The 20,263-nt window shown below is 55.4% G+C and overlaps 1 protein-coding gene and 1 long non-coding RNA gene across 4 annotated transcripts in view; one reads left to right on the top strand and one right to left on the bottom strand.

The window, feature by feature from the left end:
* LOC121017006 (growth factor receptor-bound protein 10-like) overlaps positions 1-13,248 on the top strand; it is a 121,584-nt gene extending 108,336 nt beyond the window's left edge. For 2 of the 3 annotated variants that reach the window (XM_040455072.1, XM_040455074.1), the window contains 2 exons: positions 6,918-7,137; positions 13,041-13,248. In XM_040455072.1, coding sequence (XP_040311006.1) covers positions 6,918-7,137; positions 13,041-13,233 — 413 coding nt within the window. In that variant the 3' untranslated portion in view covers positions 13,234-13,248. The remainder of the gene's footprint in view (positions 1-6,917; positions 7,138-13,040) is intronic. The other variant, XM_040455075.1, reaches the window with a different exon arrangement.
* LOC121017007 (uncharacterized) lies at positions 13,156-14,756 on the bottom strand. The gene is made up of 3 exons (XR_005784580.1): positions 14,676-14,756; positions 13,979-14,075; positions 13,156-13,222 (listed from the first exon to the last, which is right to left on the bottom strand). It is a non-coding gene; the product is annotated as an uncharacterized LOC121017007 (long non-coding RNA).
* Between the last annotated feature and the right edge of the window lie 5,507 nt (positions 14,757-20,263).

Genomic DNA, 20,263 nt, shown 5'->3' with positions numbered 1-20,263 from the left:
CTGTAAATGAAAAGGAACACGTTGGTTCAGCCTCAGCACATGGAGAGGACTGTTTCAATTTCAACCTTGTCCGAGCGGATCGGACCCAGCCTCGTGTCACTGGATGCCCCTGAACGTGCTCTGGGGCTGGCAGTGGCATTGTGGGCTTGGGAGGCCACGTATATCTGCTGAGTGCTGCCCAGAACCCAGCAGCAGGAAGTGTAGGAGGTGCACATGTGGAGTTGAAGTGAAACACACCCACACACATTTTTCCTGCTGGTGAATTAATCAGCTTGTTGATAGGTATTTTCTCAGTTTATTGGCACTGACAGTGACGGTTGTCGTCGTCTGTGGGAGGTGGGTGGAGAGGAGAGTACCATTTCCCACAAAGGCTGGAAAACGAAGTTTCTCTTGTACGTGCTGAAAGGTCAGGAGATGTGAGTGTGTGGCTGAAGCTATATGTATGTAGTTCTGTGTATATGCTGGGCGTAATTCTAGGGTTTTTATTTCCTGCTTCAAATCCCGCCTGCCTGTAGTAACCACCGAAATAAAGCATTGATTCAATTTTTTTTAAACGACACGATTTAGAAATGGCCTTTATATTTGTATTTGGAGATAATGTTTAGGTGACCTGCTTGTAGGGTTTCTGAATATCTGTAACTATCACGAATATGAACAGAGGTATACTCTAACAGTGTAATACCTGATTTTCTTATTCTTACTTATGTCCAACTGTACCTATTAAAAATTAAGTACTTGTGGGGCATTTGGGAGGCTCAGTCAGTTAAGCATCTGACTCTTGATTTCGGCTCAGGTCCTGATCTCACGGTTTGTGGGATCGAGTCCTGCATCCGGCTCTGCGCTGACAACCCAGAGCCTGCTTGGGATTCTCTCTCTCCTTCTCTCCGCCCCTACCCCACTCGTGCTCTTTCTCTCTCAAAGAAACGTTTCTAGAAAGAATTAAATACCTGTGAGTGGAATCTGTGAGGATAGAGATTCATTGGTGTGCCAAAGGCATTTCAGTAGAATGCTGACTTCAGTAGAATTAAAACCTGCACAAGGTTTTAATTGCTCAGAGGTCAACAAAAACGGCTTGCCCAGTGAACATGGCTTAGGTTTAAAACGCCTTCGCAGGCTGGACCTTTAGTTCCCGTCCAGATAGAAGCGTGTAAGAACTTTGGCCTTTACATATGTGTTCGGGACTTTTCAGCTACAGCACTGGGAAGAAATCTTCCCCTTACCTCTGCTCTGACTCGGAACTTTCCAGAAGGGTGGTTCCCCCCCCCCCCCCCCCCCGGCAAGCAATTCTCTGACACCAGCTGCGTGTGTCCATACTGGGTTCAGTCATTTACTAGAGAGTCCACCGGACTCAGGCAAACGGCTTACTAATTAGGTTACTAGTTTGTTATAAAGGATACAGCTCAGGGACAGTCTGTTGGAAGAGGTGCGTAGAGCAAGGTATGGGGAAGGGGTTCGGAGCTCCCGTGCTGGGCACGCTACCCCCCAGGCTCCTCCATATGTGCACCAACCTGGGAGCTCTCCAAAACCTATGGGGTTGGGAGTTTTGATAGGGGTGCTTCACCATATACGCACAATTGATTACATCGTTGGCCGCCGCCAGTGATGAGCTCAGCGTCCAGCCCCTTTGTCCCCCCCCCCCCCCCCCCCCCCCCCCCCCCGAGGGCACAGAACGGGACTGGACCCTTCCAAACCTATAGCCCTGTGATGATCCTGATCGGCTCCCTTGGCAGCCAGCCCCCAGCCTGTGGTTACCTGGTGGCTTTCCAAAAAGCACCTCATTAACATAAACTCAGGTGTGGTTGAAAGGGGTTTGTCTTGAGTAACAAAAGGTGATGTTTTATAAAAGAGGATCCTTTCACCTTTATGAAAGCCCTGGGGCTATCTCAGGAACCACGACAATGACAACAACAATAACAACAAAGACCAGACATCAGAACAAAAGATGCCCCCATTGCTTTTATGGTTTAGAAAATTATAAGGATCTCAGGAGCCCGGTGCCAGGATCCCTAAGGGAGGCCAAGATCTCTGTTTCCTCTTCTGTCACAGCCTCACCCATTGATTTTCTTTTTCTTCCTTTTACTTAAAATCACCTATCACTCTTTAGGGATTTAGCATCTTAAGCAAGCCTGCCCCGCCCTGCCTTACTTACCAGCCCACTTTCTAGACAAAGACGGGAGGAAACAGACAGACATTGCATGTTAACAGGTGCTCACGTGGGTCCGGGAAGAATGGACAGTATACACGTGTATCTTGAAAACCCCGGCACGTAGCGTTTCTTTAAGGTGCCAGTGAATCGGATTCAATGAATGTCCTGTTTCCTAGCCAGTGAAGGAGGCCACTAGATGGCGCTGTGGACCCAGCAGGGCGTACAGGGAGGGAGGCTCCTGGGGCTAGAAGGCCGAGCCTCGCCTGTAGCTGGCGCTCTCCTCTGTGCCCACAGTCAGCTGGTGAGCGCCTGGCCGCCTCCTGGTTGGCTTACGGAGGACGTGTGCCCCGAATTATCTATGAGCCAAACACGAATTTGGTTCACCGACTTTGTATCTGTTTTAGAAGGAAAGCTTCCTCCGCGTGCTGATTGATGGCAGTGAGGCCAGGCACGCATGTGGGTTTGAGATCAGATGAGCTGCCCAGATATTTGGGACAAAAGTCAGTGTCCAGTTTGGGACTGGGTTATTTGCGGAAGCAAAGCGTCTATTAATAACTTGATTTACAACCGTGTTGTCTGACCTGTATTTGTGCGGTAAATACATCCTCCTGAATCCGCGTGATGTGAGACGGAGTGTGTAAAATTGTTTTACCTTCCCCTTCATGTGCCTTCCAGGGGCGGTGCGGTCTCACGGAAAGTATTTTGGCATCAAGTTCGCACCAAATAGATACTTAATCTTAGCACTCATTTCCAGAAGCATCTGTCTTGTGCTCGCCCTATGTGTTTGCTTCTCTGCAGAAGGGCTTTCACGGGGCGGGTGGTTGATCTGTGTGGTGGGTTCATGTAGGGACCACAGGGACAGGAAAGGTGGGTAGCCATCCCGCATGACACGGGACGTGCTCACAGAATGTGAGCCATTCCAAGCGTTTTTGCGAGAACTGAGTGTCACGTCAGTAATGCCTTAGTGGATTCCTATACCGTAGTTCAGTAAGTTTTCAAGGAACACGATGGTGAGTGTCTTCCTTCAGATCAATACTTTGTGACGCCTGCTTGGAAGATTCCATTTTTAGCCTGCACTAGATTTAACAGAGTGTAGGTAAAATCCCAGAACCCTAAGTGAGTCTGTTGTCTGGACAGGCGAAATGCTAATTGAGCGACAGGAATTTTAAAGTTTGTCCCGGGCTAGGATACTTCAGATTCTTTAAAAGGTTTGGTTTTGGGGCGCTGGGGTGGCTCAGTCAGTGAAGCGTCCAATTCTTGATTTCAGCTCAGGTCAGGATCTTAACAGTTTGTGATATTGAGTCCCAAGTTGGGCTCTGTGCTCACTGCGTGGAGCCTGCTTGGGATTCTCTCTCTCTCTCTCTCTCTCTCTCTCTCTCTCTCTCTCTCTCTTTCTCTCTCTCTGCCCCTCCCTCAATTGTTAGCCTGCTCTCACTCTTTCTTTCTCTCATAATGAATAGACATTAAAAAACAACAAAAAAAAGAACTCTAACAGTGAGCCTCTCTTTCTGCCTGACTCCTCAGGGGGGACGGAAGTGACCGTGGTGGCCACTGTATTCTGCTGGGTCTCCTGGTTGGGGGCACATGTGACTGACAGCCAGGTGACACCCCAGCGGCCCGTGATGGCCCTCCCCCGGCCTGCCCATGGCATCCAGCCTCTCCCTCCCTGCCCCTACCCCACCCCCCACCCCCAGGCATTCCCGAAGGCTGGATGGATAGCTACTGTGAGCTCAGTGTTTCACCCCATATTGATTCTTAAATGGTCGTTAAGAGAGAAATACTGAGTTGTTTGTAGGATGAGTTAGGGTGGCCTAGGCTTAATCGTGTTCCAGAGCTCAATCGGCAACTATTACATGGAAGCTAAATGTGAGTGCAGGATGCATTCTAGAACCTTCCTGAAGCCCCGGACTCATGAGCCCTAGTGTGACTTGTACCTTTTCTGAGAAGGCAGATACCGTGAGGTCTCAGTAAATACCCAAGTGGCTGGCTCTCTTCGGGCCGCCGTCTGTTGGTTTTGTGCTTGCCGAGTTCTGCTTCCTCAGTTTACAGATGTGGCCTCCGGACAAGGGACAAGGGGACAAGGCTGTGTGCATACCTCTCCCTCCCGGGGTCTGGATTTTCCCACTTCTCCCACGTAGCTGCCTGCCCTCTGAACCCTAAGCAAGAGCTCTGCCTGCTGACTCTGGCGTTCTCCTTTGTGATAGATTACTTATTGATTACACGGCAGTCATGAATTACTAATTCAGCCCTGTTGTCCTTCTGATATCTGGCCGCGGGATTAATATTTGACTGTGCACAGGCCAAGCGCTGGCAGCGTCTCCTGCCTTCCCGCGCGGGCCCTGGGGACGCGAGGCCCCGCTCACAAGTTTCTGGTCGGGATTTCGGTCCGTGTCCGCTCTGCTCAGACAGCTCTCGGTGTTCTCGGTTCCAGCAGCGAAACCGCATTCCTGCTGTTTCAGAAGCATCCGATGCTCTCCCGTCAGTCCGTGTGTCCATCCTGCTCAGGGCCCAGTGTGATCCATCTAAAGCCTGCTGTGTATAATCACCCCGTCCAGGCCTTCCCCAGACCCCTCTCCCTGGCACCATTGCCTGCAAGGTACAGAACGGGATGGGGGATGTCTGTGACCTTTCTTTCTGCTTCTACCTAAATCTTCCCAAAAGTGCTCTCCTCCCCACCCCCCGCTTGCAACCACGGGGTTCCCGCGTTCTCTGCCCCTTTGGCCCGCGTGCCTTCCTTTTTTCTCGCTGTCTTGCTTTGCTCCGTTTCTTGTGCCCTTTTGCCTAATGAGATGGAGAAGCTGAAGCAAAGGGACCCGAGATGTTTACACGAGGACTGGACAGGCAGGGAGGGCAGGTCCCAGAAAGGTCCGTGAGCTCATGCATTGAGCGCACACCTGGTGAGGCCAGCCTGGTAGCTGCAGGAAGTGTTTTCAGGTCGAAGGTCCGCCTCGTCGCACTGGCGTGCCCCTGGGCAAGGTCCTTGCTTCCCCCGGGGTCTGTTCCTCAGCCGTGGGACCGGGTGGCAGTCACGGCGTCTGTGGTGGCACGGGGAATAGATGAGATGGATCTGTGCCCGGCTCTGCCGCAGGGCGGGGTGATGACCAGCCTCCTGTCCTCACCCACCCCCGCGGACCCCGGGTCGGGTTGTAGAGGCTGAGAAACAGAAAGCCGGGCCTGGTGCCGCGGGTGGGGGGCCCGTAGGAGGCGGGCTGGGGCGGCGGGTTCACAGGGGCCTTCCTGTCGGGGGAGCTTGTGGTCCCGGCTTGGCGAGGGTGTTGCTGTCTTGGGCCCCAGCCCCTCAGGCTGAGCAGGTGTCGCTTATGGGACCAAGTGGGCCTGTGAGTTAGGGGGACTCGCGGAGTGCCCCAGTGGGGGAGCACATTCACACGTGCCACGTTCGAAGTGACCGAGCAGAAAACGCAGAGAAGGTGGGCTGTGCTGTCAGTTTCCAGTGGGTTACAAACAGGAGAAGCTAACTCGGTAGCCCCAGCCCACGATGACCAGGGATGCAGGATGCTTTATGGAGCTCGCGGCCAGAGTACGGGCGGGCCTTAGCAGGAAGGCGCACTGAGGCACGCTGGGCTGCTCAGAGCCTGGCCTGTGTCCCCAGGTTTCTGTCTCTACCTCCTGCCCTGGGCTCTCCTGGGCGTGCCGGGTTATCCCCTCATCGTGTGCAGTCAGGGTTCTTCAGAGAAACAGAACCATTAACATGTGCATTTATACGTGTATGGGGAAGGAGGTGCAGGTTAAGGAGTTGGCTCCCACAATTGTGTAGTTGGACGTCCAGAATCTGTGGGGTCGACCGGGAGGCTGGGGGCCCAGAGAGGAGTTGCAGTTTGAGTCCGGAGGCAGAATTCTTCCCTCCTTTGGGGACTGTGGTCTTTTTCTCTTCAGGACCTTCACCTGATTGGATGAGGCCCACCCACATTATGGAGGGCAATCTGCTTTGCTCAGAGTCTACTGACTTAAATGGTAATCTCATCTAAAAAATTCCTGCACGGAAACATCTAGAATCAAGTGTGACCAAATACCGGCGACCGAGCCAAGTCGACACGAAGAATTTCCCATCGAAGTCTCTGTGTGTGCCTCTGCTATTTTCTGACCTTCCTTCCGGCATTCCCTGTGCTTCTCTCTCTCTGCGTCTGCCTCGGGCCTTCTGTGAGGACAGGCTTCCTCAGGCTCCCAGGCCAGTCGAGGGCACCTGGAGGTCTGCAGGTGCATGATTGATCCTCAGCCACCCGTGAGCCGGTCTGCGTGGCTTGGGCCCTCCTGGAGCTCTTAGCTGGCCCAGGCTGCTGTCTGTGCTGGGTGCTGTTCTGTTCCTGGGTCTCTCTTTCACTGCTAGAATTTCAGGGAAGGGAGAAGGCCTGACTTGCCTAAGTAGAGCTCGATGTCCACCTGTGGTCTGGCCACCTGAGGCTGCGCAGCTGTGACTGCGTGTGGCCCGTCCACCCCAAAGGGGGTGTGAGCTAGGCAGGTGCTCCGAAGGGTGTGTGCAGCCGCTGGGAATGCGGCTGGACCGTAGTTACCAAGTAGCTTCTGGAATATCAGCAAACATCAGTAGATGGAACACATACGATTCCTTACGGGATGTATATCCTCAGTTATGCTCCTCTGCCTTCACCTAATAGTTTAAAATATTGTGAGTTTTGGAACCTGAGCCCTAAGATGCCCGTGTGGCCGTGGCCCCTCACTGCTGCTAAAGTTTTGTCTTGTTCTGTTCTGTTTTTGTTTTGTTTTTTTCTCCCCCGCTTTTGCCTTTAACGCCCAGAGGATGACGTAGACCTGGAAGCCCTGGTGAACGATGTGAGCGCATCCCTGGAGAGTCTGTACCCGGCCTGTAGCATGCAGTCAGAGACGGTACCCCTGCTCCAGAATGGCCAGCACGCCCGCAGCCAGCCGCCACCCTCAGGAACAAGGTCCCTCCAGCCGCAGGCGTCCCCGCGACTGCAGGTGCAGCGCTCACAGCCTGTGCACATCCTCGCTGTCAGGTGGGCCCCGGGGCCTGGAGGGCCTCCTCTCCGAGAGCAAGGGAGGGCCGTCGCATGGACACAATAGCGCCCCCTGCTGCGTAGACACGTTCCTTGTCTCTGTGCAGCCCGTGCCCAGAGTGGGGTGGGGTGGGGGGACCTGGGGCAGTGGTGTCCCGGGGGGCTGTCAGACATGTGCCACCTCAGACCCGTGGACGCATTCCATTTGTATTCCTGGAAATACCAGGGCTGGGGGGCCGGGGCCCCTGGGAAGCCGGGGGGGGGGGGGTGTTGGGCTTCCTTGGAGGCGGCAGATCTCGGATTTGGGTGTTGAAGGGTGAGTGGGAGTCGGTGGGCGGCGGGCAGGGAGAAGAGATTTCGTGAGCAGAAGAGAGGATTCTCGTTGTCCCGAGGGGCAAAACTTCCTCCCTTTTTGTATGGCCGCACGACACGGCGTTGCGTGTTCTGCGTTTTCCTCACCGAGCCGTCCGTTGATGCCAACGTGGACAGCACTGTAAGTGAATGAGCCTGTCACAGAAGGACGGTGCCACCTGGTCGCACTCACGTGTCGCCTCTAAGGTGGCCGAACTTCTAGACGCAGAGGGTAGGAGTGCTGGATGCCAGGGCCACGGGGAGGGAATCAGGAGATACGGGACTGAGCGTTCAGAGTGTTGGTTTTACGAGACGAGTCAGTCCTAGGAGGGAAGAGCTTCCGCGGTAGCGATAAAGGCGGAGGGAGCGGTTGCAGGCTGTGGGTGATGACAAGCCGGACTGGCGACAGATCGCGTGTCTACTTACGACACACCCGGTCGTTCACGTCAAACACGTACAGCGTTTTGCGCGTCTGTCACGCCTCCACGGGGTGCTTTGCGCGCAAGACGATCCCGGCAGGTGCGGGCCAGATCCCGGAGGCGTCTCTGAGCCCTTCAAGGGGAGAGACGGGGAAAGGATTTGAACAGGCGAGCGAGGAGATGGGGTTGCGGTTCTGGCAAATAATTCTGGCAGCCGGGTGTCGGGGTGGTGGGCTAGACCACGGCTCATTTGGAGGCCGTTTCGAGGACCAGCCTAGAGACGGTGGTGTCCTGACCCCGATGAAGAGGGGGGTGGATGGGAGCTGTCACACCCGGATTTGGGAGGGGGAGGGGCAGGGCACTGAGGGTGTCTCCACCCCGTCTCCGGGGGCCCGGGAGGTGGGTGGACCGGCGTGGCCGCCGCCCGGTCGCTGTTGGCTCTGGAGGTTTTCAGGTGACGGTGGAGGGATGGGAGCGGGCGAGGGACCGAGGCCAGCCTCCCTGCCTCCCTGCACTTTCTAGCGCAAGGTTGTGCGGGGCCCTCCATCTTGGGCCTCGGTCAGGCTGGGGTTCTTCGGGCTGGTGGTTCCTCAGCACTGCATCTCCTGGGGATCTCGCTTCCTTTCCTTGGGATGGGGATAGGGCAAGGTGGTCCTCTCTGCTTCCAGAAACTTCTGTGAGGCTCTTTCTGGTCTGACATCCCAGGTCTTCTGCAGTTGGGTAACTCTCTTGCCAAGGTAGCCTGTTGTGTCTTGGGGAACTCAGAGCTGTCTGCAGGGGGGGTGTAGCAGCTCTGCGGCCTGCGGTCGGCCGCCTCTCGGCTTCCTGCCTTTCCTCCCCTCCGTCGTCCTGGTGTTTATACCTGCCTGTGCTTTCTTGAGCATCAGTCCTGTTCTCTTGGCCCCTGTGGAGCTCAGTCTGGAGGGAGACTTTTCTCCATGTGGCTGGGGTCTGGGGTCTCTCAGTCACCCGTCCCTGGAAGGGTGGGAGGCCCTGGGAAGACGGGGTCACAGCCCCAACAGTGACGGTGCCCAGAGCTGAGTCAGCGCAGAGGATGGCACAGGCAGACCTGGGCCTGTTCGTTGCCCAGGGCCCTTGAGCTAAAGTTTGGGCCGAACTCAGCCCTATGCCCTGGGGTTGCCTGTGTTAGGTCCCACGGGGGTGCACAGGGCAGGCGTGTGCCACAGGGCGTCTTACTTTTGGATGTGTTTAAAAAATGGGGTGACCAATACGGGATACCCAAAGATTTCTTTTGTAAGTGAGGCTTTATGTTGAGCACTTCCTGTGTATGGTCTCTCTCGAGTCCTCACTTATTAGCTGATACAGTGGCCACCACAGCCCTAGGAGGCGGGTGATGTCGTGGGCCTCATTGCCCAGGTGAGGAAACTGAGGCACTGGGGGACGTGACAGGCCCACACCTGGTGAGTAGGGAGTCCGGATGCAAACCCAGGTGGAGGGGTCCTGACCGGCTCAGAACCCACTGGGTGTGGCGCTGTGTCTGAGACCCGCAGAGTGGGGTGTGGGGCACAGACAGAGGCAGGTGCAGAGCAGACACTGGGGAAGGAGAAGTGGGCTTCCTGGAAGAGGCTGCGGCTGGGCTGGCTGATCCTGAGGGGGCGGACAGCAGGGAAAGCAGGGGGCACGTTCTAGCCCAGGCAGGCAGCAGAGCCCAGGCCCGGCCGTTCTCGTCCCCGACCCCCAGCATCCCTGCATCTTCGCCCCCTTTCCGCGTCTCGCTCCATAACTGGGCAGGAATGCAGCCCCTGGAGCTGGGACGTTCTCCGGCCTCGTGTAGTGTCCCTCGTTTTGCTGTGGCCAATGCTTGTGCACTGCCGGGAAGCCAACGTGGGACTTTTCTCGTCCTTTTAATTTTTAAGAATAACGTATTGACGTGAAATTCACATCACATAAAATTAATCACTTCAAGTGTCCAGTTCAGGGACACCTGAGTGGCTCAGTCGGTTAAGCGTCCGACCCTTGATTTCAGCTCAGGTCATGATCTCACAGTTTGTGAGTTCGAGCCCCACATCGGGCTCTGTGCTGACCGACCGCAAAGAGCCTGCTTGGGATATTCTCTCTCTCTCTCCTTCCCCCCTCTCCCTCTCCCCCTCTCCCCCCCCACTTGTACTCTCTCTCAAAAATAAATAAATAAACATTAAAAAATTAAAGTGTACAATTCAGGCACATTTAGTAGACTCCCCAGCATTGAGCTGCCACCACCTCTACTTAGTTCTGGAATGTTCTCCCTGCACAAGAGGAAACCCGTACCCATTAAACAGTGTCTCCATACCCCTTCCCACAGCCCCTGGCAACCACCAGTTCGCATGCTTTCTGTTGCTACGGATTCACCTGTTCTGGCTGCTTCATCAAAAGGGAATCCTACAGGGTGTGACCCCCTTGTGTGTCCAGCCTTGCTGACTTAGCATGTTGTCTGTTTTTGTTTTGTTTTGTTTTGTTTTGTTTTGTTTTGTTTTGTTTTTTAATAAAGACTAATTTTTGAAAGATCAGTTTTAGGTTCATAGCAAAATTGAGAGAAATTTCTAAATGTCTCCCATGTACCCACCCCCTTGCCCACACATGCACAGCTTCCTGCATTACCCACATTCCCCACCAGGTGGTACCTTTGTCACAGTTGGCGAGCCTGCGTGGACACATCGTCATCAGCCAAAGTCCGTGGTTTACCTGAGGGTTCGCTCTTGGTGTTGGACATTGTGTGGTTTGGACAAATGTATAATGTATAATGGTACAGTACCATACACTGCCCTAAAAAACACAGCTTTCATTCATTCATTCATTCATTCATTTTGAGAGAGAAAGAGAGGTGAAAGTGAGTGAAGGGCAGAGAGAGAGAGAGAGAGAGAATATCCCATGAGGGGCAGAGAGAAGCGAGGCTCACCTGAACTGGGGCTCGAACTCACGAACCGTGAGATCATGACCTAAGCTGAAGTCAGAGCTTAACTGACTGAGCCACCCAGGTCGTTCCCCCCCCCCCACCCCGAACACACCGCTTTTAAAGGTTTTCAGAACAACCCTGTTCAGAGAAGTTTCTGGGAACTTTAGAGCATCAGAACATTGGCATCTTGTATGTGAGTCGGAACAGACTTTTATCCTTGTGCTTCAGGAGAGTCACCGGTCAGTGGTCGTCGGGGCTCTCCTCCTCCTCTCTTGCTCCATAGGACAAGGGACAGCGAGTGAGCCAGGCACTTGGCCGTGACAGAGGCTGGTGTGGGAAGAGTGGGATTCCCTGACAGCGCACATCCGCTTTCTGGGATGTTATGGGGGCGCCTCAGAGGGGCTGCGGCACCCCCCCCCGGCACTGACCCCATTCCCGCCCCAGGAGCGCGCACGCCGTAGATGGGTGCATCCTGGTCCCCGTGGAATGGCGGGGCGGGCCCCTCACGCATCAGGATCGCTTGGTAAACAGAGAACCTGTAAAGTGATCGCTGCAGTTCTCTAGTGGCCAAACTCCCAAGAAAGCGAATGGATCGTTAATTTCGTCACACTGTAAAAGGAGTCCAAAAAATTCTTGGAAGACTCCACCTACAGGGGCTTCTTGGGGCTTATGTCACCGAGGACCAGGGATACTGAGCGGCAGCAGGGCTCATGCCGCTGCTCAGGTGGGTGTCTGGACAGTGGGCAGTGTTGCCCTCCAGAGGACAGGGGCTCCGCTCCCAGGGAAGCCCTGGCAGTGTGGACAGGAAGCCCCGGCAGGGCCCCGGGGGGAGCCCCGGCAGTGTGGACGGGAGGACCCCGGGGGAGCCCCGGCAGTGTGGACAGGAAGCCCTCACAGGACCCCGGGAAAGGAAACAGAGGGGGCACTTTGCAGCCCTTTGTCCTTCGACTTTGAACTTTATTCTTCTGTTTTCATAACTGCATCTGATTCGTCACCCTGGGTGTGTTTGGCTTTGCCCTATGACGAGTGGGTTTTGCGTTCTTGGGAGGAAATGCCAACAAGTAGGCCGCCTGGTCCTCACTCCGCAGTGGCTGTGACGGAAAGACGGGCTTCTGTGTCCTGGGGAGGACGGCTGCTCGCGGCCTTTATTTCCGATTCGGTGCCAACAGCCTTTTTTGTGTAAGCAAGCACTCATCCCACAGCCCAGACGAGGACACGGGGGAGCCTCTTCTCACGTTTTCACGTGTCTGGACGAGTGCTGGCTTCAAGGCCATCGAACGTAGCTGTTCTCGTGAAAGCGCTCTTACTCGCAGAACGTCTTCACACATCAGTGTTCAGGGAACAGAATCCATGAGGTGCTTGGAGAAGACGTCTAGGATGTGTCATACACAGAGCGTGGTTTTGTTTTGTTTTGTTTTTTTAAAGTTTATTTATTTTAAGAGAGACACAAAGAGAGTGTTAGTGGGGGAGGGGCAGACAGACAGGGACAGGGGATCCAAAGCGGGTACTGTGCTGACAACAGCGATCCCGACACGGGGATCAAACTCACAGACCGTGAGACCATGACCTGAGCCGAGGTTGGATGCTTGGCGAACTGAGCCCCGCAGGCGCCCCTTGGAGCATTAAACGTCCTCCCCAGCTGTTTAATGGGTGAGGGAATCTGTACCCTTTGAGTCTGAGAATGGGGGAAAAAAACAGAAAACAAAACTCTGGGTTGTGGTACAATGCACGCAGCCGTTTTTAAGTGCGCCATCTCGTGGCGGTGCCTATGCTTCCGTTGTATCTCTAGAACTTGCTCATCCTGCAGAAGCGACGCTCTGTCCCCGTGAAACCGTGACTCCCTGTTCCCCTCCCACCAGTCGCTGGCATTTTCCATTGTACTAGCTAGGGGCCTGGAGACCCTAGGTACCTCACAGAAGTAGGATTGTACAAGATCCGCCCTTTTGTGACTGGCTGATTTCACCCAGCACAGTGTCCTCAGGGTTCATCCTGGTTGTCACCGTGCGTCAGAATTCCCTTCCTCGGTCGGGCTCAGTAGTGTCCCCTCATGTGGATAGACCATGTTTTGTTTATCCGTTCCCACATTGGTGGACCCCCCAGGGGACTGATGTGACCAGTCCCGCTGGGAACACAGGAGTGAGTCCATCTTTAGTTTCCTTGGGGACACCCCCGGACGTGGGACGGCTGGGTCGTGTCGGGGGATGGCAGCTTTTAATGAGCGGTTGTGTCTCTCCTCCCAGACGCCTGCAGGAAGAAGGTGAACAGTTCAGGACATCGTCTCTGCCGGCCATCCCCAACCCTTTCCCCGAGCTCTGCGGCCCCGGGAGCCCCCCACTGCTGACGAGGGGCTCCTTACCTCCCAGCCAGGCGGCTGCAAAACAGGTGAGCGTGCGGTCCCGGGTTCGAGTGGCAGGCCACCGGGCTGCGGGGTGAGGACAGATGTGCTGGCTCATCGTTTTCAGAAGGGAGGGTAGGGTAATTGTGGGATCTTTTCATTCTTTTCCTCTTGCTACTATATTTTTGCCTTATAAAGCTTTCTGATTCATTGGCCCGAGTTCATTTGTTAAGTCAGAGATGTATCTACCTGTTTCGGAAGGAGCCTCATAAAAGTGATTAAGAAAACAACTTGGTGCTAAAAAACGAGTTTTATTTAGTTTCCTGAAAAGAATTCCCCTGCCACACCACCTTCACTGGCCAGGAACTCTGGATAAGTGAGGCGTTCCTCAGGCACCTGAACTTGAGCGTAGTTGAAGGCTTTCCGTAGTATATTCCTGATCTGGAATATGATCTGTGCAAGGCAGAAAAACTTTGACCCAGGAGATGACAGCCACCTTTTTTTTTTTCAACGTTTATTTATTTTTGGGACAGAGAGAGACAGAGCATGAATGGGGGAGGGGCAGAGAGAGAGGGAGACACAGAATCGGAAACAGGCTCCAGGCTCCGAGCCATCAGCCCAGAGCCTGACGCGGGGCTCGAACTCACGGACCGCAAGATCGTGACCTGGCTGAAGTCGGACGCTTAACCGACTGCGCCACCCAGGCGCCCCGACAGCCACCTTTTTAAACTAACAGGTTTCTGCCTTAAAAGTAGCACCGTGAGCTGGATATTATACAGCCATTGACCTCTGAGAGGAAGCTTCAGTAACTTACCCAGTTAACAGAGAGCTTCAGTAACTTACCCAGCGTCGCATCGTCAGTGGTCAGCTTGTCAGAGAAACAGGCTGGTGGCTCCGCCCGTCCAGGTTGGCATGGCCTGGGCCGCAGTGGGTTGCAGGCCTGGGAGGGAGACCCAGTGATGCTACAATGTGTGTATGTGTGTGGGTGTGTGTGTGTTGGGGGGGGATGTAAATATCATGATGACAGTAACCTCTAACGTTCACGGAGTGATCCCTGTATGCCAGCTGTTGTTCTAAGTAGTTTCCATGTTTATTTGTTTGCTTACTCCTCAGAACACCCCTAAGAGTCAGGTACAAATGTTCTCCGTTTCAGTTGGGAAACTAAAACCCAGCTTTAACTGTTGGGGCTGGGCGGGACCCCAGTGTGTGTGGTGGGGCTGGGCATGAACCCCCAGTGTGAGCAGTGAGGCTGGCTTGGAGCTGACATCAGGATGCAGAACTTCTGATTTCAGCCATTACACCAAGTGTCTCCTGGGATCTTGATAATCTTTCTTTGCACCAAGTGTATTCCAGAAGTTTCTTTGCCTCCTAGAATCACGCTCTTTCATTCTGTCTGCACTGTCCTACCTTTGCTGCCCTCAAGCGTGATAGCCACCCCCCCCCCCCCCCGTGCTCTGCACACCCACCCACCCCGTGCCACCACCACGCAAGGTCTGCCCTCTCAGGTCTCAGGCTCCCTCACCAGCTCCTGAGTCCTGACCTTGCGCCTCCAGGGTGGGTTGCGCGGTCCCGCCATCAACACTCAGGAGGTGAGGTAAGTGTCCCTGTCCCAGAGTCAGCGCTGGCCGGCTGGCGGGGCTGCGGCTCCTTGTCACATGCCTCCAGGACATCTGGGACGTCTGCCCCACTGGTGACCTTCTGCTTCAAATAAGGGTCTAGACAGGCTGTCTGTGGATTGGTCACCCAGCTTGTTTACAGCGTCACCCATCCTAAAATAAGACCGGGAAAATTTTTTCTGGCTCCCGCCGCGGTTGGCAAGAAAGCAGGCCTCCACCCCCACGGGCTGTCCAACTCTCAGCAGAATCCGGAAACTCGGAAATTTTGCCTTCTGCTGTTTTCCTCGGGATCAGAGTGTCTGCACTGGTGTCTGTGTCTCTGTCGCCCGTTTCCCTCCGGCTAGCTGGCCCAGCAGACACAGGAAGGATGCTTCACACTCTGCTGTACTGGTGGGAAGTCCACGCTCCTCGTGTTGGAACCGGCCCAGGGGGACGCAGCCCATCCCCCCCCAGGTTCTGACCTTCGCTCTCGGAGCCCCGTGGCGTGGGCACCGACACCGCGGTCACCCCGAAGGCTAGAGATGCCGCACACACAGCCTCTCGGTCCCAGACGGTGAGGGCGTCGCTGCCTACGGTCAAAGTCAAAGGCGTTTGGGCCCCTTCTCCCCACTTGCCTCGAGGGGAAGGGATGCTTGGTGATCCAGCTCCTTTCACACGAAGTCAGAGGGAGCAGCTGGATCCTGTCCAGCCGGACTCTTCCGAAGTCCTTATAAACAGGAGGCCCCATCACATCGCCTCATTGGCTGAGCACAGCGTGGCCAGCGTGGGAAGAGAAGAGAGCCGATTTTCCCTTCGGGACAGCGAGGCAGTCCGAAGCAGCCTCTACCTGTCCCCGAGTCAGAGGTTTGAACAGCCGTGCAGAAGGGAAACCCGTCCTGCCCGAGGTACTGTGGCTACTCTGTTCCACACTGTTCTTCCAACATCCTGGCAGCCTGCCTTCACCTTCCTTTTCCAGCGACCCTTTCCAGATGCTCGGGGGCAGGAGTGTCAGGTGCAGCGTCCCTGCACCCAGCTCTGGAGAGCGAGTGCCGTGATGTGGGCTGGGTGCCGTCTGCTTCACAGGCGTCCCACCCACCATGGTGTGGGGGGCGCCCGCCTGGTGCACAAGACCCCTGCCTGGCGGGACAGCCCCTGTGGCTGCATGCAGGACCCCGGGACAGACAGCTGGGGGGCAGTAGGCACGCTGATGAGGTTGCAGGCTCCTGGGGGTGTCATTCTGTCGCCTGCCCGGTGGGGTTCCTCTGGAGACATGCGAGCTGCAGGCTGGTTACCCCACGGGTGTGGGGGAGGCAGCCGGTTTCTCCACTCAGAGGAGGACACAGAGAATTGAGCCAGGGGCTGTCCCTGGGGTAGAGGAGCCTTCAGTCACAACACTCTGGGGGCATTTCTGACCCCTCCCGTGCCCAAACTTCAGCTGTCACCTTTGAGCCCTGCTGCGTCCAGATCCTGAAGCTGGAAAGCCCTTGGGGAGCTTAGTGTCATATCATCAGGTGAAGGTGATGGAGTAGGTGGCAGTGATGAACCAGAGGAAGTCATTACTCTGCCAGGAAGGATCGGGAACTCTCAGCAGCATCCCTGGGGGTGCAGACGCCCCTGGTCAGGCCATGGAGGTCCTCCCACGCTGACCCTGTCAGGGTCTGTGTCTTCCCTGTGGCCGGTCCTCGCCTGAGCCGGCCCACGTCTGCACAGTCGGGGCAATGTTGTGGACTCTGTGTTTGTGGCACCCCCCCCTCCCCAGTCCACATTGCAGCCCTGCCCCCGCCAGGATAGCACGGGGGGAGGGGAGCGCCTTCGGGAGATAGGCGGGTTTAGATGAGGGTGTGGACTGGGGCCCCCACGGTGGGACCAGTGCCCTTATGGGACAAGCGAGCAGTGCACGACTTCTGTCTGCCGCAGGTGGCAGGGAGAAGGTGGCCGTCTAGGGGCCAGGAAAGGGCTCCCAGCAGAACCCCACCCTGCCTGGTCTCAGACTCTTGGGAGCTGTGAGGAGTCCGTGCTGTGCGAACTCACAGCTGGAGCCAGTGGAGACTGGAGAGTCCTGGAGTTTCTCGTAAGCGTCCTGGCACCCCCACCCCCTCTGCCACTAGAAGCCTTAAAACCGTGTAGATGAGACTTCACTGTGTGGGGACCAGCCCCTGACAGTCGCTGTTCCTTTCTGCCAGCTCTGTTTCCCGGCCTAGATCTGGGGTCCTGACAGGCTGTCTGCCACCCCCATGTTGGCCCCTGGCTTTCACCATAAAGGGGCGGAGCTTTGGTGGGCCCCCACCGCTGCCCACCTGCCCGCCATGCACCACTGCCCACAGAAGCAGCACAGGACAGGTGACCTCGGCCCCACCCCAGCTCCATACCCGCACCTGCCTCCACCTGCTCCCAGACCTGACCCGTGTGAGCCGCTCACCGTCGAGTCAGCAGCCTGGCCTATGTCAGGAGTCGCTGGGAATGTCTCCTGCATCTGGAGCCCCTGAGCCCAGTGCACCTCCGAACCCCAGTGACAGTGACGTCTGTGCCTCCCGTGTGGGTCCTCCCAGGCTAGTGCGTGCTCTAGGGATCATCTTAAGACGCCTGCTTGTCAGGTTTTCTGTTTGTTTGATTGCGTTACATGAATTTTAAAGCAGTGACATTTGGTTTCTTTGTTAATATTTTATTTTTTTTATTTTTATTTTTTTTAATTTTTTTTTTAACGTTTTTATTTTATTTTTGAGACAGAGACAGAGCATGAACGGGGGAGGGTCAGAGAGAGAGGGAGACACAGAATCTGAAACAGGCTCCAGGCTCTAAGCCATCAAGCACAGAGCCTGACACGGGGCTTGAACTCACGAACTGCGAGATCATGACCTGAGCCGAAGTCAGACGCTTAACCGACTGAGCCACCCAGGCGCCCCACTTTGTTAATATTTTAAACCAGAGTCAAGTGATTTTCATTTAGCTTTATGGCTTCACCAGTAGGGAGAGCACTTGGGGGCATATTTGTTCATGGACGGTAAAATGAAATCATGAAGTGTGGTTCGTGTTGGAAGAAATACCCCTTTGCCCCGTGAGAGTCTAGTACCCGTGGCTGTGGTTTTACATGGAGTCTTTCCAGTTTATTATAGAGATGAGTGAATCTTGTTTGAAGGTACGGCTTCTGTGAAGGACATCATTCTGTCATTTTGGTGGCAACAAATAATTTATCTGAATGACTTAATTAAGCTGTTTAATAACGTCTCATCCAACATTTACCAGAGTTGCAGAGGCCGAAGAAAATCTTTGATAACATTCTGTCCCCTAGAGGGTCGTGAAACTTGGTCAATATCCGGAAAGTGACATTTTGCGGTAAAAAATCAACAAGGGCATTTTTAACTGCTTGGTGACTCATTTGGAAAAGACAGGCCGTTGCGTGGAGAAGGGTGATTGTTACAGCAAAGATCACGAGCCGTGAGACTGAGCCTTACGCCTGAATCGCATCCTACAGTCTAGACGGTGTCTCCGGGCTTCTTTGACGACACTCTCTTTGTTCTCGGTGCCCTGTGGACCGAGAGAACGTTGGTCCTTCTTTGTGTCTTGATAAGTCAAGTGCATCAGACCCACTGCAGTCTTCTCCCTGAGCCATGCCTGTTTTGTGTCTGTCCGTAGCTTGGTGCGGCGTGCGTTTATCTGACAGCAACTCTTGAGTGCCTGCTGCGTGCCTGGCTCAGTGCCAGTGACGAGGGTCCAACAGAGGGTGCAGTGCCTGCCCTGTGCCCCGCAGAGGCCAAGGGCATCTCCTTGAGCTTCAGCCAGAGCCCAGGAACCAGAGAGAGGCACAGTGCCCTTGGCCTGATGGGAGATGGCTCGTCTTCCTGGCCAGGCCATCTGAGTCGAGGATGTGACCATCAATGTGCCTGGAGCCAGCCTGCAGATCCAGGGGCTGGAGGGGAGCCTGGCCCAGGTCCCAGGTGATCAGAGGTGAACCCCTCCCTTCAAGGGACACTGGCAGGTGTGTTCATGCTCCCTGCCTTAGCCTCAGCCCCAGCCCGCAGTCACCGCCTGTCTCCACTGCACTAGAACGTCGTGGGAGAGAGGTTAGTGCAGGCAATGTTGTCCTCCCGGGGTGCTGGGTGAGGATCCCCAGGCCCTCATGGGGAAGCCTTGTGCACTCGGGGACAGCTGACCCCGGCTGTCCAGAGGCCCGGCCCCTTACTGGATTGATGACCCCCAATCCAATCGGAGAGAGACTCAGAAGGATAGGGTGTGGGGCAGAGAAGGCCTGCGTAGGTGAAAATCCTGCTCCGGTCGCAGGGTCAGTGTGACTTCCCCGGGAAAGCGGGGCTCTCGGGACTGTTCCTGAGCAACACTGGTGGGTGTGGGTGTCTCCTGATCCATCTCTCTGGGCGCAGAGGCTGGAGGTCACTCAGGGTGTCATGCCCCTCGGGAGAGCATGTTGCCCAGGCACCCCTGCAGGGCCACCTGCTCGTATGGAGGTGCCCTCACCCCTTCCAGGCTGTGTGGGGAGGTGGCTCCTGCCACCAGCCCCAGGGCAGACCCCAGCCCTTCTCTTGGGTCCTTGGTCTCAGAGGCAGGTAGCAAGTAGCTCTGGAAAGGAGTGCTTTGTGTGAACTGACAACTAAAAATCTGAGAACCATGAATGCACAGGGATCCTGCAGGGAATCTGTAAAGTGGCGACGGCCGCGTTAGATTCCTTTAGGGATGGAACTCCTTTAAGGGTGTGCCCATAAGAGGGTCACGGGAGAGCCTAAGAAACAGCTTCTCTGCACTCCGGGATGGACCAGGGGGAGGCTTCCAGTGCCTCGGGGGACACTGGACTGGCTGTCACGTGCGGGTCCTGAGGGACTCCACCGGGAAGACCTTGTCTGTGTTTTCTGGCGCCTGTCTCATGGTGGTTACCGCACAGTTAATTCTCACACCCCTCGTGTACGCAGAGAGCCTGCTTGGGATCCTCTGTCTGTCTCTTTCTCTCTGCCCCTCCTCTGCCCCCCCACCTCAAAAATAAAGAGCATACAAAAGAAACCTACTTAAAAGTTTTGAATAAGAAGTGTTGGCAGGTCGGTGCATGTTCTGGAACGGCCTTCATTGCGCCGCAGTTAGAGCAAGACAGGAAGCTCATGTTGCACGTAAGCAGGAACCTCTGCTCGACTGCAGCCATCGGAGAGAACGGCCTCCCCAAGCAGGAGGCTCCGTTCCTTCGTGGAAGCTACCCCTCCTCTGGTGGGCCGGCCCTGGGGTGGGGGCTGTCACGTGCCTGGGACAGAGGAGGCCGCTGGAGAGGCTGCCAGACCCCACAGCGCTGACACCATCCACGTGGCATCCCTACAGCCGCTGGCATCTGTGGCCCCAGCAAGTCAGGGACTTCATGCTTACGTGCCCCGTCGGGTGCCTTTGGCCTCAAGAAGCAAAGGGCGTGATTGGCTGCCGTTGTAAGGACATTTACTTTGTTGTAACAGCAGGTCTAGGGGCGGGGGGACAGCTGCCACGGCCAACCCTGTCCTGTGTCCAGGAACTTGTGTCCTCCTCTGCAGCCGTGGCTGTGTGTGCA

The sequence above is a fragment of the Herpailurus yagouaroundi genome, unplaced genomic scaffold (assembly GCF_014898765.1).
Source record: "Herpailurus yagouaroundi ecotype Mexico unplaced genomic scaffold, PumYag 214, whole genome shotgun sequence".
Classification (NCBI taxonomy): domain Eukaryota; kingdom Metazoa; phylum Chordata; class Mammalia; order Carnivora; family Felidae; genus Herpailurus; species Herpailurus yagouaroundi.
The sequence above is the reverse complement of the archived record's forward strand: the minus strand, read 5'-3'. Positions and strand labels throughout refer to the sequence as shown.